At 37.6% G+C, this 18,229-nt stretch overlaps 1 protein-coding gene across 1 annotated transcript; it reads right to left on the reverse strand.

The window, feature by feature from the left end:
- Positions 1 to 205: 205 nt before the first annotated feature.
- LOC148649410 (actin-related protein 3) lies at positions 206 to 17,109 on the reverse strand. Its single transcript, XM_088606051.1, has 12 exons — positions 16,909 to 17,109; positions 10,828 to 10,883; positions 9,588 to 9,712; positions 9,029 to 9,139; positions 8,591 to 8,686; positions 7,135 to 7,242; positions 4,424 to 4,567; positions 3,368 to 3,541; positions 2,672 to 2,764; positions 1,986 to 2,111; positions 1,710 to 1,793; positions 206 to 1,153 (listed from the first exon to the last, which is right to left on the reverse strand). Exons 1-12 carry the CDS (start codon positions 16,950 to 16,952, stop codon positions 1,058 to 1,060), a joined length of 1,257 nt encoding a protein of 418 aa, XP_088462177.1. The 5' UTR covers positions 16,953 to 17,109; the 3' UTR covers positions 206 to 1,057.
- Positions 17,110 to 18,229: the final 1,120 nt, after the last annotated feature.

Here is an 18,229-nt window from a genome sequence, read left to right on the forward strand (position 1 = left end):
GAAGAGGACACAGCCACAAATGTGAACATCTTTTTGATGGGCAATAAAGTGTGCTCATCTTTTTACCTTTTAGACAAAGACTAATTCACAAAGCAATCCTTCTTTCTTTACAATCTAAAATGGCTCGCTATGAGCAACATCACACTTTGCAAAGCAATTTCATGGACCCTGCAATGTCCTAAAAAAAAATCTCAGACAAAATATGTAGAAAGAATTTTGCGCCTTTATTGGAATGTTGCTAGGCATTAAATACACCAATCTGATCATTGAATTATTTGGTACTTATCAAAAACAATGAGGCTCTAGGCTACAATACTGGTCCAACAGTCTTTTCATTTATTGTTGTTATTGTTACCATTATTCTATTTTTTGCAGCAAGAACTAGAAGAAAATAATGCATGGAGTAATCAGAAAGCACTAGCAGGCATCAATTAGTTGGAATTAAGGTTTTGTTCCCAAAGATGTTGGTCAAGGTGACCATATAAAAAAAAAAGAGAAATCGAGGTGGGTTATATCTTGGAGCAGACTGGACTATCGCGATGAGGGTTTTCGATTTTCTTTTGGGAAATTACATTGTTAGAATTGGTAAATACATTTACAGTTCCCCATCTTTATGTATAAAAACTTTGTATGAAATATAAACAAGCTCTTGCCTTGTACACATAAAGAAGTACAACTGAAGTACAACAGAGCTGAGGACTAAACCTATTCAAATCATCTTGAGATGAGGATAACTCATCAATGTACAAAAAAGTAGGGCACGTAAAGATCTAAAACCATTGACAAAGTGTTGTAACACGTTTTTTTTTTTCCGTCCAGAGTTCTCAGCAGAGACGAACATGAAAATCAAATTGTTTTGGTTTAGCACGATTTCCCTCATGGTGAAGACACATTCACTACAATTTTCCAGCCTGATTGTGTTTGGTCTTTTTTTAAAATCTATTATCTTTCTTTATGTTTTTCAACAATTGCAGCCATCCAGACAGAACAGGCAATCAAAGCACATCCCCCCCCCCCCCCCGGACCCTGTCAGCCCTGAACTTGTTGAGGTCAGCTTTTAAGACATGACTCCGAACACAGGGTTGTGACGACAGATACTGGGGCCGATCTCTTCATAGTCTTTTTTGGTGTGGCATACTTGATAGAACTCCGGCTGTGAAGGCAACGAAAAGGAAAAAAATTAGTCAACGAAGCACGGAATAATACATTTATTAAATTCCCTGGAATAAAACACACGGAAAATGTCCACGATCAGCATTTCTTCAAACATTTGCTAGAATCGCATGTTACATTATATTAACCTAATTTAATATGTTTTTCAATTTTTTTTTTAAATTGAAAAACTACTCCACAGTCAGACAGGTTTGAGGAATTTGTCCTCAATTATAAGAAAGTGGATGTATTGGAAAATGAAGACACAGCTCCTAAAATGCAAACAGTGAAATTTCTAAAGCCCCTGGGGAATAAAATAAAGCATGAAGTGCATACAACTTTGCTTTGAAATGTATTGTCCAATGCTGTCCCCAGGTACTGTTTCTTATCATGACACCATTCCTAATGATATTACACAACCATGACACATAGTGAAAAGCCTACTTCTGCATAAAAGATTAGACATTTTGATTTGTTAACATAATCAACCATTTGTTCTACTGCTGAATATTTTAACACAATGACATAATGTATTAAAATTGCTTAGTAAAACTTACAGTCGAAGCTAACATGGAACCACCAAACCAAACAGCATATCTCTGCATGTGATGAGTAATCACTTGTACATCAATGGGTTTTGGCTGTAAAAACAAAAAAATAAAGTAAAATCATAAATTAGATATTTCAGATAGTGATACAGAAATGCATTTTGCTCACGAGATGTACAAAATACTAATTAATCAATTGCAAATTCAAAATTATTTAATCGCTTAATTATGGACAGACATACAGTATGCAAAAGTACGTTGTACCAAACACTATGCATTACTAGCCTTTAGTTTTCCACCACTTAGTTCTTCACTGAGTTTCAGGCGAGCATCAACTGTCCTTTTCAAGTCTCGCTGCAAGCGGCGCCCGAAGTCCCTGAACATGGTGGAGCCTCCGGAAAGAACAATGTTCTGCACGAGACAAAGAGATTAGGATCGCAAACCCTGGAACAATGAAGTCTTCTTAGCTGAATCCGTCATTTCATTTAACTTCTGTAGCCACCACTTCTTCTACTGTTTTATACCAAGCAAATCTGAGAATCGCCAACTGGTCCGTCAACGTGGCATTTCACCTGCAGCTCCTCTGCTGCCAGGGGTGAGCCTGAAGCTCGGGACGCGCCCGGGACACGTTGGACGCTGGTAGACCCGAGGAGCTGCTGTGGTGCACCCGAGGCCCTCAGTTCGTCAAAGTACCACCCAATGCAGCCTAGGGAACCCTGATCGCACTCAGCTCATGACACGGATCCTGGCTCGAACCCGGGCCCTAGAGACCACAGGGCTCAGCCACAGCTCCGAGAGAATATCAGTACTGGTCAAGAGACCCAGGAGCATCCAGCTGTCCAAATCTTCTCATATTTCTTATTTAACAGAACTGCAACAAGTTCGTACCCTTTAAGATGACTGAAATGTTTTTCATTTTCTGGAAAAAAGAATCTATAACAGAGCCACTTGTGTACGAAAATGAGACATACCTTGTAGAGAGGACGTCTTACATCGATGGGGCAGTTCTGAATAACTTCATCTACAACCTCCGAGATTGGCTGTGTGAAATCAGGGTTGGCAAACTACAAAACACAATACCAGGTAAACAGTTTTTCCAACTATTCCTTAAATAAATCACTTCTCAGCAGGTGGTCTGTTAGAGAGACAGCTGAAGACATTTTGTTCACATTCAGGCTTTGCTATTCATAATTACACAGTGTAAAAGGCACTATTTTTTAAAAAAAGTTTGATTTCCCTTTTCCACTCTCTAATGAAATTCATCACCACAACTTGCAACTCACTTAAAAGCAACATCTATTATCAATGGCTATTATTGTGTCCCCACTGTACTGAATAGTAACTACACAAGTTATTAGATTCCCAATGTAAACTTGTAACCTTAAAAGTGAAACGATCTATAAACATTAATTGGGTGTGCAACAAGAAAATTGGTCAAAAACACTAAACTTTAATTCAGTAGGGATATAACAGATTAGTGCATGCACAAGGGATTCAAACCTTATTTTAGAACACATTTAAGACCTAGTGTGTAGAAATTCAGTTCTGCCCTTGCCATATTACTAGTTTTCTTTCACTATGCTTGTTCTAAGAATGTCTCCACAGAAATTAAAAAACTATATATTTCAAAGGTTAATCAAACAAGGTTCACACAATAGCAAACGTACTTCAGGATGGAAGAAGATCTCTGGTCCCAGGAATCGCTCGTAGCCTACATCAACGGTGAATTCTTTCTTGCTAATAGCATTGATACCAGTATACTGCTTGATCCACTTGGACCCATCTGTGTCATACTTGTTGAACTCCTTTACTAGATCGGGGCAAACGTAGCTGAAACGTTCCTAGAATTAAGAAAACATTTAGGAGACAAAAAATATTTTTAGACAAAGGGTTTCCCAGAACAATAAACCAAAAACCATTTGATTTATTGGAAAAAAATAAATAAATGAACAAGAATGGAGTTACAGTGACACCTGCTGTTATATCATAGTTAGGGTGGACGCAGCAATTATTTTGCAGTCTCTCGCTACAGTTTTGACATTTCAATCTTCTTATTAAATTATGATACTTCCCTCTACTACGAAATAGAATAAGAACAGAAATAATGTAAAATGCATAGTATTGGCAATAAATCACAAACTCAAAAGTACAGAAATCCAAATTGACATTCCTGTATCTCAATGGGATGTACTGTATCACAAAATAAAAAGCAGAACCTTACTTTCTGAACCAAAAATAAGAAAAAAATTGTAATCATCCAAGTAGGGAGGCTAAGATTTACAATGTAATTTGAAACGAGTCTGAAGCGATAATGAAGGTATGAATTAAGTCAGGAGTGTCAGACTCATTTTCTGGAGAGCCTAGCATCTGCTGTTTTTTTGTCTCCAGCCTGAGCAGTCAATTAAACACATTACCTAATTACTTTGTCAGACAGACATATGCAAGAACTTTTCCTTAAGGTCTTTGACAGTTGATTACTTATAACACTCACTTCGTTGAAGGTGAAAACCAATCTCAGAGCCAGGTTACAAGTATCATACACTGAGGCAGTTAAATAATTAGACTCACTATGAAACGGAGAACTAAAACCAGTGGACAAAAAAGGTCATCCAGGAACTGACACTGACACCCTTGGACTTAATCACACTCGGGGATCAGTCTTTCAGATTTTCCCATTAATCTGAATTTTGAAATGCAAAGCCATTTTTATGGCTGTTTCCTACCTTCACAGCTTTGGCAGTCTCCAGGGACTGCTCTGGAGGAATTCCCACCTCTCGTTCTCTCAGAAGCTGCTGGGTAAAATATGTGATATCACGCCCAGCAATGGGTATGTGTTTTATGCAGCTGCCTATCACATACCCTTCAGCCTGGAAAAGCCAAGAAAAAGTGAGAATTAATTAAGTTGCAGCACAGGATAAATGCCTGGTCTGAGATCCTTTCGAAACCGAAAAATAAAAAAAACTGTAACTTGAAGGATTTACGCAACAAACACTGATCAACAAATGTCTTATTTATCTTCATACTGTCCTAGGCTTTTTATCTCAATGTGCTTTTCACTTTTTTAAAGTAACTCCTTTTAATGCTGATTAAGATTTTTACCAATTTCTCTATTATAATGACATTTATCTACATCACTGGAAAGTAAAATTAATTTTGTTAGATTTAACTCCTCAAGTGTATCGGTTTTGAAGATCTGATGCTTTGCTGCTCATTGCGGTTATCTAAGCCTGATGAGCTTCCTCAACAGCAGTAGTCACATTCTGACACAGATATTGTCTATTTTCCATTCAACTGCACTCTCTACCACTTGAGTTGCCCGACTTGCCCGTATATCCTTGACTAGAGCCTTGTTTTATTAAATGTCATCACAAGTATATTAAAGTGCTCATACAACCAGGTTCAAATAAATCAGGCTTAAAAAAATAGCAGCTGAACATTTAATTCTTCCGAGAACGTAAGTCATTTTGAAAATGTGAGCAGCTAACCATTACAAAAATCGAATGCAAAAGTATCGTGTAACAAGCATGAGAATTACCCCTCAAACGTGTGACACTGCAAAGTCATTAACTGCAGGAAATGCATACAACACAGGCATACTACTGCTTCTGAGCAGTGAAACTTAACCTTTAACCATGCCGATAACGGAAACTAAGCATCATGTAAAAGTCTTAATTTACTTATCACACGCTCCACTTTGTGTGAAGAAAAACATAAAAACTACTAGATTTCCCTGTTCTACGAGCAGCTCGTATTCCAAAATCTAGTGGACCAAGCAAGTGAGAAATCTTGCTTTAAAAAAATACTTTGAAGCTTCAAATATTGGCAAAGCACTTTAACAAGGCTATCTTGAGCAGCTGCCTCACATACAATAATGTGCACCGCCCTTTTAGTGGTTTGTGAAGCCACACAATATCATCCAACCCATCCAAATAATTTGTTGTCAAGCAATGCTGTCTTTAGCACTTGGCAGGCAGGCACTTTCTTTTGCTCATTAGCCTTCTCGGCCACATGACGTCAGTGTGTGGGTCTCTATATTCACCAGAAGTGCTAGAATTGGTGTGAAAGAAGTTTGACTTGGTGTAAAACATATTTTACAGAGTCAACAGATAAAGTATCCCTTGATCATACATTAGAATCATGACACTCCCAAGTTCTGCCCTAGAACTCAGACTGAAACAGTCTTTTAATCAGATGTATGAAGAAACCCAAATTCTTTACCAGAAAACTGCTGGAACAGTGTCACGTTTCTGCACATCAAACAATCGTTACAGTTTCTCAGCAAGGGGTCCTGCCATTCCCACAAAAATCAATAGATCCTTTTATTCTTTAATAAACTTTCGCTTCACTGTGCTTTGTACCAGTTAGCCTCTCAAGGTGAGAATGCATACAGACAGCAAACATTAATATTTCCAAAGGGAAAGCTGCTCATTCCTGAAGCTCATTTTCAAATCAGCACTTAGACATTTAGTTGTGGAAAATGGGAAAAAAAAACTTCTGTAAACAAAGAGCAGAACATACTTCTAGTTAAGGCTTATTTTATTACACCTCGGAGCTGTTGGATTTTTATTAATTTTAGTTCATCCTCTTGAAATGAAAACTGTAGCCACTGCAGTCAGTCTTTTTTTTTCTGGATGTGGAAGTTAATGTGGTTAACGTAGTCTTTGCTATTTTTTAACATGAAAAAAATTCCAACAAACATTTCTAGACTTTTCTCCAGTACGTCTTTTTAAAAATAGTTCCCTTCAGCTTCTCCATTTACAGAGCGCTCGCATGAGAAAACAGGTAGTCAAAACCCTTCTTTAGACTAAGAGTTGGATGTAACACTCTGGAATCCACCATACAATTCCAATTATGAAAACACAATTTTTAAGAATATAACCCATTAGACCTTCCTCTGAGAACCATGATAACCATGCCCAGTTTCCTTCTTCAGTGGGATCAATGTCACTCTCTAACGATCTTAGCCATCCAGTCCAAAGTCTACTACATGAAGAACGTACTGTTTGAAACTGAAGATAATTCTTTATACATCTGTAAATCAGGAGGAAGGAACAGCTTTTGGCAACTGTTTTTAACGTAATAATATAAAAGGACATTGGATGTATTGCTTTGGCCAAAGACTAGAGTTTCAGTTCTTCAAAACACCAATTACGTATAGCCTTTGGTGAGGAAACTGAGTAGCAAATGAATACGTCTTTTAACAGTTTTTTGTGATTTTCTCTGTTCAGACATTTTTATAAACACTTTTTTAAAAAAAAGGTCTATATTGCCTCCACTCCCATTTCCTGGAGAAAGAGATCCTGTTTGAATTATTAAGAGAGAGATAGGTGGCTGGCCTGTTGGTATTCACAGAGCCAGCATGAGGATATCGCAATGATAAGCTTTCGCATACTCAGACTGTAATGGGGAAAAAAAGCACAGCCAATGTACTTACAACTGGGATAACATGAGTCACCCCATCACCACTGTCTATCACGGTTCCTGTTAGCGTTCTCTCTCCTACTTGTCTTGAGGTCCAAGAGGCAGCTAAGGCAAGAACAGCCTGGAAAAACAAAAGCAGGCAGCATTATTCTTCATCCTCATCAATAAACTGCATCCCAAGTGAAGAGTGCATTACAGAACAGAGCTATAGTCTCATTCAGACAAAACAACACTGGATTTTCAATTCCTGATTTCTGAACGCATAATCAAAAAGCAATTCAGGGAGATTCACTGGGAACCACTTACAGTATACTGTACACCTTTTTTTTTTTTGGTCTGAATCTAACAGCTGTTTTGGTGGCTTTTGTATTACAAAAATTACCACTGACAAATCCTTGGAAAGACTTCCAGGTCTTGGATTGGCATTGCAACTTCCCATAAATAGTGGTGATGTGATGAGGACTAACTATAACAATGGAGTGAAAGTATCCAAAAGGAAAAAATTACTGGCCATAAAACAAAGGACAAAGTGATTAAGAGGATAGAGTAAGCAGGGACAACAGTAGTATTTATTTTTGCGGCTGGTCCCTGCTGGAAAGCGATACACTTTTTTGCTGGAGTCCTAATGGCCTGAAGTAATGTAAACAGTACAGATAAGAGACTAATGCATTTGCAGTCCTGCCAGACTTATGACAGGAGGTGTGGCATTCTTAGAAGAGCATGCAAGCTGAATGGGCACTTGAAGCACCATGCATGCTCGTCCTTTTCACCTTCCATGTTACTGAGCATTAGCGGTTTTGGAATGACAACCGCATTAAAACATCAGATTTTTTCAACACAACGTCCAGTTTCCTCACTTTAAATATCTTTTCAAACAATTAAGCATGCATGGTGGATGCACCACGAAACAATAAAAAAACACTTCCAGCACAGATCAGGTCAGGGAAGAGAAGAAAGCAGGCATGATGATCTACTCCTTCATGTATTATACAGTACATATTACGAACAGGTCAAAAGAGGAATAATTAATGCATGTATAAATGGGCCACGTGGCGTGGGGTGTGTTGCAACCCCACAAGTAAAACAAAGAAAAGCGATATGCTTATGCATGTATAAACAGGCATTGGAGAGAGCTGTGCAAGATTTTTGTCATTAAAAATAACTATCTTTTAATTAGTTATAATAAAATTAAAACAAATTAAGATTGATAAATTACTAAAAATTGTATTCACTTTCTGATTCTTAAAACTGGGTGACAACATTCAATTTCAAGAAAATATCTAACGGGAATCATGGCAATATTGCAGTAAGACTGAACACACTGCATTGTTTGCAACGTACAATCCTTCAATCTCACATTATCCTTTCTTCAAAGCATTCAGTAAACCTTTATCGACAGCATTTGAAAATGTAAGTAAATACAAAACAAAAATGTGAAAATTTCAATAAAAGCACATTTATCAACTTACCTGAACAGCAATATAAAGGCCTGGTACATTGAATGACTCAAACATGATTTCAGCTGTGTACTCTCTGTTTTCAGGAGTGTTTAAAGGAGGCTCCGTCTACAAAAAGATTCAAAACTTTCTTAACAGGCATTAAAATCAGTGAAATGACACAAGTGATATAACTAAGAAGGAAAAACACACAATTTTGATTTTCATGATAATAAATGTTCATAAGTTTTAATGTAACCCATTTAGCTCCAATGACTATTGTTAAATAGTGCATTAACTTGGAGAAAAAACAAGTCTTTAGAACACTCTGTGCTTGCAGGTTTTTATGTATTCTGAAACGTTTACATTAGATGGCACAAATCTGCAGTGTATAACTGTAGATGATATTGATTTATTTCAAATGAAAAAATTAGAACCCAATTTTACACGCACTGCACCACCGCCTCTTACCAAGAGAAAATAATGATCTTCTGGCTCTGCCCGCAGATATTTGAAGATAACCTGTTCCATGAACCTCTCCATCAAATCCCAATCTTCAACTATACCATGACGAATTGGCCACTGTTTGAATAAAAACATGAAGCTCACAATGAGGACATCAATTGCATAGAACCAGATAACCCTAATAGAAAAGTAACTGTAAAAATTAGATATTTATTAGATATCAGATGACTCCTTTTCACAACAATCATTCTGCTAGAAAAAGTACAGCTAACTGTTATGGAACCTAATTATCTACAATTATTCTTTTGGCCAAAAGGTTAATCAAATAATGCTCACAAGTGTCACTGGACCCTTCAACGCAATGGACTCGTGTTCTGAATGAGAACAAGTTCAAAGCCCTTTTTTTAAATACACGAATGACAGCAGTCAGAAAAATGTCCTTCCCTCTCTGACAATTTGTATCATCGGTGTAATGAATCAATTAAGATCTTGCCAGTGGGCCATGGAGCTGGTTGAGCACATCTACAGCTCTTCACTGGGGCATGCTTGCTTGTTTGCTTGCTACCTTTGTTGCGTATGTTGGTTTGTCTATTGCTTCATCTCCAATGAAGAAGTCCAGGTCATCCACACCCTTCATCATCCTCCGCTGTGCCTGATCCCCAACCTTTGCCGACTCCTTGATAGCAATACCTGAGAGGCAGGACGTTAGTGTTTATGTCCAGGTCACAGAGTAGTTATAAACACAACTAGCTCAGAAACCACAACAAGAACCTGCTGCAGTAAAAGAACTGGCAGATACAGAACCAATTGTATGCTTAGCTCCAGAACCGGGAAAAAATGACACTCTTCTCAAAAGATAAATACACTTCATTTATGACAGGACAAGAAGGAAGCACAGCACAAGAATTAGCAAGGAACCAGACTCACATTTGATTAACAATTCAGTTTAAGGATAGCTTATGCTCACATATGGTACAACATTTCCACAGGCTCTCCTCTCAGGTTCCATGGTTATGATATTTGTATTTTAGTGGATAGGTATGAACACAAGCCCTTTAATTCTGCATACATTGTTTCTATTGAACGGTATATCAGCAGTTATTTTCCTTCACAGCTCTCCAGAAAGTCTTTCTAAATTTAACTTGCAACCACTACTATAACAGATCCACTCAGGAGCAAAGAAGATCAGAAACTTGGCAAAGAAGCCACTTTATTCGGTACAGTGAGTGCATGAAAGAACTTCCTGTGGTCCAAGATGACTGGAAAATAGCTTCCTTTCATGGTGTGCTGGAATTGCCACTAAGCACTTTACTGTTTTACCAGAAACTGATAAAGTATCATCCAGATATTCAAAGATTGTATTCGTTATTTGAGCTTAACTCATTTTCATGTCACTATGTGCCTCTGCACACTGCACACTGTTGTTTCGTACAAATCCCTATTACTTAGAAAACTGAAACCTGTTAAATGACATTATATAAATACACCAAAGATATTACAGTAATGAAATCTTTCAAATGCATCAAAGTTTATGCAATAAGGAAATTTAAGAATTTGCTTTTCCTATAGAAACTGTAAACTCTACAATTAAGCAGTATCAAAGGTGTATTTCATATCTAATAACAAGGAAAACCGCTAAACGTGAAGTTTAATTTCTCAATGACAGAAAATTCCCGATTATGTTTGAACAATATTCAAACATGTTGTTCACAGACAGATGTGAAGAATAAAAGGCCAACCCACAGTGTTCAATTCAAACAATGGTGAGTGTTTTTTTTTTACATTGAGATTAAAAAAAGACTTACATGATGGAACGATGAACTGTGGCTCTGTGTTTCCAGCATACCCAAGTTTTGTATACCTGAAAGAAACAAATTGTGCATTAATACACACATTCACGTTTAAATAGGTGAAAAACAAAAAATAAGAACAACACAGGAAAAAAGAAAGACTACGAATGAGAGAAGGCCACTCAGCCCAAGTAGTTTTTTTGTGAACGATGTACAATATAAGTTAATAGAATACAGAACCCAAACTATTAAATGTATTGTTTATTAATAACTATTAAGTGGAAAAGTCTTACCGATGCACCTTTATTCATATCGTTTGTGACACTGGTGGTCTCTGAAATTATTTTATTTTGCCAATCCCATCATGGCCTACAAATGTTTAAGCATCCTCTGTAACACTCATGACAATCCTGTATTTGACTGGACATCCTACGCTGAAGAGTTGCAGTGTTGCTTCATTTTCATGTAGCCTTAGGACATAAACATATCATCGGTGTTTATGCCCAGACATACAGAAAGGCCCAAGAGTTTTTTTTCTGGAAACTGGTTCCAAGTTGTCCGATAATTTTGAAGGCCAATGGGTCTGGTTGGCATGGAACACAGAATCCTACTTCCCACTCTTCCTCACTTCCAGGGCAACAGTGAGGAATACAGAAGACTGCACCCATCTGAGTCTAGGATAATTATACAAAATAAGAACACTCTTCAGTTTCAGCTTTAATGGATATTGAAGACATTTTAAGTAGGACAAGGTGAACAGAAATAGCTGAGAAAATGTAATTTCCCTGCTTCTAAAAAAGCCACCAAGCACATGAAATCAACTATGGCCATTACAGGACCATTAACTGACAGCCTAGATTGTTGCATATTCTGTTTTATAAATCCTGCACTGTGCAACAACAGGTCAGACTTCAAGGCTAAAATAAAATAATAACAAAAAATAAGTAACTAAGTAACTATAAGTAAATATGACATCCCCTTTTCAATAAACTATTTGAACCATTTGCATTGCTATGTGAAGAGAAAACCCATCACAATCGCACTCAGAACACGTGACTTCAACAAAACAGTCAAAACACCCCAGATGTTATAAAAACAAAGGTGTTTCAATACCTTCATAAAAAACACTGAAGTTAGTTACATTTAATTAATTTTTCAAACACAAACTACTTGTTGGAAAAGGCAGATATTAATCTGAGGATTATTTAGATGGGACACTTGTACTAAATCTAATGTCTATTTCACAAAAACAACAGTTCATTACTGGGCACCAAACCTAATCACAGGAAGATTAAATCCCACTGGCCAGTAAAAATCCACATGCACAACAACACACAGCTGTGTTGGGGTATGCAAAAAAACACTAATAATTCCATAAATTTAATGTGTTAATGCTGGCACTCAACCCACAAAATTAAGTAAGGCCAGCCACTGTAATACCCTATATACGGTTAGTCAAAGTATACCAATTACTTTATAAAGGAAACACACACATTTTTAAAGAACATTATAAATGACTAAACCACTTGTAATGCATTATACAGCTGTGTACAGCAATCCAGATGTATTCCAGATGTGGATTTGACTGCCTTCATTGTCTTTGATGTGCATGGAGACTGCTTTTCACTTGGACCAAAAAAACCTGGAGGAATGTTACTTGTGACTGTCACTTTGTGAATAACAAGCCTTCAGTAAACTAGAAACACTTCATTTATATACTGCATATCTACCTACTTATAAACTGTAAAAACGAAAAATATTTTAAGTACTGGAGATTTCTTTTTCCATTCCCTTTTCTAGTCTGTCCACACTTGTTCTTTTATTACACATTCATCTCATTAATCATGGTACTGTGTTTTAAGAAATCACTAGAAAAAACAAAAGCTTATGTGGAGGAAAACGTGAAAAGGACACATGAAAAAATTAGATCACAAAAAATAATTACTGAAGACAAAGAACAGAAGAAAAGAACTGTTTAAAAGCAGTTTATTTTTTAAATATCAAATTTGCTGAATGTCTTGATAACGTTTTTTTTTATCGAATGTTGACAATTTTATCCGCAGACTTTTCCTTAACAGATTACTGTTCCCCCTCCTGCACATGGGAGGAGTAAAACGACATTCCAGACTGAAATCTGGATTTGTCTGGAACAGTTGCCTGCTGAGTTGACCTGTTAAAACAAGTCTCCAGGAATTTTAGAATGCATCCAAGAAGTATGCTGTGCTACAGGTAAATTATTCCCAGCATTTATAAAAAATACTACAACTATACTTAAAATGGAAATGGTGTTATTTTAGTTCTGTGCTTAAGAAATCACTGCTATTATTTATGCAGCTAAAATAGCTTCTAAAACAAGTTGCAGTACATTAAGGACATTAAAAAGATCTTTACTTTTACACTAAGGTGAGATGGTGTAATATGGCAAATTACTTTCTGGTCAAAGCACACAAAAAAAAAGACGGGACTCCTACGTCACAACAACATAAAACTAAAGCTATGGATTTCTTAAATGCATGTCTAAATGGACTTTCAGGGTTACAGACTTTTTTTTAAATAGCAATTCACAAGACAAGCTTGATGCAGTTGTTGAGTATAATGCATACCGCCTTTTTACCGCATACTTTAATACCAGCACAATGGCTGACAGGATATTCATATTACTATGAATTATTTAGCTGAGGCTTTTATAAAAAAAAAAAATCCCAACTTATTTGCAACCATTTACAGAGTTGGGGATTTTACTGGAGCAATCAAAATGAAGCAACTTGCTCAAAGGTACACCATCAGTCCAAGTCCAGAAGACTAACCACTGCTCCACACTGCTCCTCTAAGGATTCAGTCTTCTCTTACTACCACAAGTTGATGTGCTTTACATTTCTATAGTACACACCTAAAAATGCAAAACATGAGGACATATCATACTCTTGTCCTAGCCTGACATTTCCATGCCATACATTATCATCATTCAATCATAAACCTGCAAACCAAGATAAAGGCCCAACAGCAGGTTTCAGGTTTGATACTGACCGGTGTAGTCTGGATAGAGCTGTTAAAAAAAAGAACTACATTATGAACAAGCAATATGTTAAAAATAATTGCTCCATCCAAACCACTTTCAGAAATATATTCTCGTTTATATTTATAGATTGATATGATCATTATTACGGAACAGGTAGTGGGCTTATTATACGCTGAAAAGAAAAGAAAATGTTTTGGCTGTGGACCCTTGTTCAGGTGTGGAAGAAGGCTCCACAGCCGAAATGTTGTGTTTCCTGTCTTTTCAGCGTGGAATAAACCCACTACCTGTTCCTTTGTAGCCTCCGCATGCCGACGCAGCTACCTGTTATAACTACCTTTCATCAATGTTATTATTAATAATTTAATTTAGATTAATAATTCAATCATAGACTGATTTAAATTAGATTTTAAATAAAATAATGTTTGTCTCGCAAAGTATGACAGACACTTGTGGCCGAAGCAACCGTGCTACAAAAAAATCTCACCTTTTCATTCATGTCTATTTTCTACAATTCATTGTTATTTGCAGATACAGATTTTTTTCATACAAGATTCATTCTGTTTAGTGGCTTATATGTATAAATAGTAAGGCTGCATTTTAATTCTTACATAGAAAATTGGAAAAAAAGTATGCATATCGGGAATGAAAGGTTCAAGACTGTACTAGTCACAGACTTACTGAGTGATTTATAGAAGCATAGAAGTATGACACACTGAGCAGAAACATTATTTTTGTCTTATAACAACAGGCCAACTACTCAAGATTCACTCACAAACTCTTGGTATAATACTCCTAAATTTAAGAACTCTGCTAAATGTAATAATATGACTATAGTGCAATCTTAACCATGGAAAAATTGCAAACCACATTTTTTCCACATTGCTCTCTGGACATGTCAACAGTGACTTCACAACAAGGCAAAGGACAACCCAAAGAATCCCTATCAGGTTATTCTGCAACCCAAAGGTACCAAAAGCTTTTAAGTTCAAAGAATACAAGACAATCCTTGCAGTATCCTCCCTCAGTTAATCACATCTAAGTTATTAATGAAGCTGATGAAGCTCAAGATGCTCCAAGTAAAAATAATGACTGGTCGCAAATAAATATCCACACTCACAGCACAGAATTGCTAGAGAACCACACAAACTAAACAGAAGTCAGGTGGAGTTCACCCCATATTATGGTTCATCCCTGTACTTGGAACAATTACAACTGGTCAAATGATTTTACTGAAGGTGCAAAAAAGGTGAACAGCAGAGACACAGACAGGGGCCTTACCATTACTTAAAGTACATAGTGCATGAAGGACCAGCATTATCCTGGATCCCCCCCCCCCAAAAAAAAAAAAATTATATAGATTAAAAACCGGACAATAAATTGATCATCTCCCCTCTCTACAGCGCTCACACTCGTTGGTCTTCAGCGGGTGACGTCACAGCTGCGGTTTCCTTTTTCTTAACAATAGCAGAACCAGAGCTGTGCACTTGCAGAAGAGCAGGAACTGAATTTCTGGCAGCTGGGGACAGACTTCTTTTTTTTTTTTTTTTTAAGGTGTAGAAAATACTGAACCTCTTATTAGTCATATTTTATCGGCGATCTGTCACATGGCTAAACGTAGTGTAATCATTAACGGCAGGAATTGTATGTGCCATAGATAAAGCTTTCTCAGTTTTATTATGTAAACATAAAATACAGGGAATACTGCACTGGAAGAACATCCCACCCCTGTCACTTCAATTCCCATGTTTCAACTCATTCCCACCGCTACGCCCTTCCCGAAAGTTTTACTAAACACTGTTACAGAAACATTTCTTTCAAAAGACATACAGGCAGCAATTTTGCCTTAGCAAAACATGCTGTTCGTTTTTTATCAATCTGAAAATTGGCCGGACGAGACGTTTTCCCTCATTCCTGCCAAAGCGGTCCATCTGTTCATCGGTCACAGATACCGCGCTGCAACACAGCCTCAACCCAAACCAAACGCTGCACAGAACAGGAACTAGACAAAACCTAATACATACAGTCAGCGTGAAGAATAATTATAAAACCCGCGTCCCTGGAGATCTGATTTCATCTCCTCCCTAGATAGGTGTAAAAAAAAGTGCAATTTACATGCTTTATAATGTTGACGTTTACCGTATGTCGTATACAACTTTCTTTTGCTATTTAGTTGACAGCAAACGGAAGTTCGAGCCAAATGCATCTTACTTGAAAAATTAAGATGCAAAAGCTTAAGAGAACAATTCAACACACACGAGGAAGTAAGGAGGGAGTTGCAAAAACCACGAAGTTACCTCTACGGTGGCTCCAAAAGCTAACGAGTCATGTAAAACAGTTGTGTTAGCATATGGGCAGCGGCATTCCCATTGGTCTCAAGAAACGTTAAAAACGGGGTAAACTCGGCATATCTTTTGCAGAATATTGTTACAAGTGCGGTTTCCCAAAACACTAAATTTGAAGCCGAAGAAAGACCATATAAGGTATAAAAATCGTAAATCAGGAAGAGGTTTTGACAAAACTAGGAAGTCCTTCTGCGCCTGCTCAAAAACCAAGGGGTTTCATTCCGACAGCCATCTAAAGCACGAAATAAAAAGGGGGATTCAAAACATGTTCACACCACAGTTTAATCCCTGTCGCTGCCATTTTAAAACACCCCTTTTAGGAACCTGAAATCGGGAAGGGCTCGGTGCTCGCCCGGACAGAGAAACACTTCTTTGCTTGAGCTTTGGGTGGACCCGTTCAATGAAGCCACTCAGACAGGAAGAAGATGATTTTCTGATGATGAAAGCAAATAGCTCCTTGCGGCTATTATGTAGCAGCCTAATTATACTTTTTTTTCCTCTCGCAAAGATAAGACTAGGGAATCTATCTGCGATAAAGCCTACAAGGTCCCGTCTTGCCCCCCCCAAAAAATGCAAAAGGGCCACATTTTTACAACCGGGAGATGAATTAAGCATTGTGCTGGCTCAAACACACACACACACCCAATACAGAACTGACTGAAAAGGCAATATGACTCTACCATCTCACCTCCGCTTCCCTGTGCTTGGTATTCAATTGAATTTTCAGAAGCTTACCCGGTACCACAGTCCACTACACAAGCCGGTAACCGTCCTGCCATCTCTTCCGCTCCTGTCGGCCGGGGTTAAAGATGCGTATTTGGAGGGGGAAAAAAGTGTCTGTGCCGGGGCTGAATGAGAGGTGCTATCTGACCATCCAGAGGCGGAACCCTGAACCCTCACAGTGAAGTTTCTACTTCCGCACTCAGCAGAGGAGAAGCAAGATGGCTGAAACCACAGGCAGCTACACGGGCAGGGCTAGCGATCTGTCAATCACGGGGCAGAGAAATATAAAACCTACTTCCACACCGTTTTAATTTCATTTTCCTGAAAACAAAATTCTACCCCCCAGAAAAAAATCAGCCGGAGGGGATATCCGTGGTTTGGTACTCTACTTTGTACTGGAAACAGTTAATAGAGCTAAAAAATACAGTACATCTCCAACCAGTAACGTTGATGTGTTTTTTTTCATAAATAATTCTCAAAAAAGGCCGTTTTTAACGCGTTATTGTTCGCACAGGTGGTCCTGCCTTTGCTCAAAACGCGTAGCCCTTACCAAAGGATAAAGCTGGATTGTATCAGACTGCCTATATACTGTACGCGCCTGGTAACTCCATTATTAAATGTGAACACTGTAGTGTCAAAATCCTGTAGTCTGCCATGCTAGAGAGCTGATTAGTATACTGTATTAATATTACAGTACATTTAGTTGTACTGTCATTGGCACAGTTAACCCAATTAACCTCATTAGAAGCGATAGTAAAAGACTAACCTGAGGTTACATGTGGAAATTATATGGAACTGCAATTAAAACAGAGAACAGGAGACACTTTTTAACACAAAGGGCTGTGCGTGTCTGGCTAGAACATGCTACCCAATAATGTTCAGGAAACAGCTGGATGAAAGCCTCAGATCAATTAGCTACCAGTAACCAAGATGGGCAGAATGGCCTCCTGTCATTTGTAACCTTTCAAATGAAGGTTGTTATATTAAAGACCCTTGTCTACCATTTGCTGACCATTAAAAAGGTTTTCCCCCAACATTAGATAAAACCTACGTCACTGTTCAATCACTCTACCGACATGTAATTGCTCTGAAGATATTTTAAAGGATGTTATATTGCAGATGAAATAGAACGTGATCATAGTAAAACCATTTTAACATTTTTTAATTTGGTCTGAGCAAAGAAACCAACAGTGGGAAGGTCTCGTGTGTCAGTCCTAAATGCGTCCTACCTAACCATAATGATTGCTCATCTAAATCTGGACAGTGTTGTCACCTTTCCAATAGTAATGTATAACCTTAAGTGAGAGAGACTGTATGATATGCATGATCGGAT

Source organism: Lepisosteus platostomus, chromosome 14 (assembly GCF_059453375.1).
Source record: "Lepisosteus platostomus isolate fLepPlt1 chromosome 14, fLepPlt1.hap1, whole genome shotgun sequence".
NCBI classification, from domain to species: domain Eukaryota; kingdom Metazoa; phylum Chordata; class Actinopteri; order Semionotiformes; family Lepisosteidae; genus Lepisosteus; species Lepisosteus platostomus.

Bases quoted from the DNA above. Each gene is read 5' to 3' on its own strand.
- LOC148649410 (XM_088606051.1), bottom strand. From the start codon at position 16,952: ATGGCAGGACGGTTACCGGCTTGTGTAGTGGACTGTGGTACCGG. The intron at 9,140-9,587 runs GTAGCAAGCAAA...TTATTCAAACAG, and splicing joins AACCAACATACGCAACAAAG to TGGCCAATTCGTCATGGTAT. The intron at 2,112-2,671 runs GTATGTCTCATT...TGTCTCGTGCAG, and splicing joins TAAGACGTCCTCTCTACAAG to AACATTGTTCTTTCCGGAGG.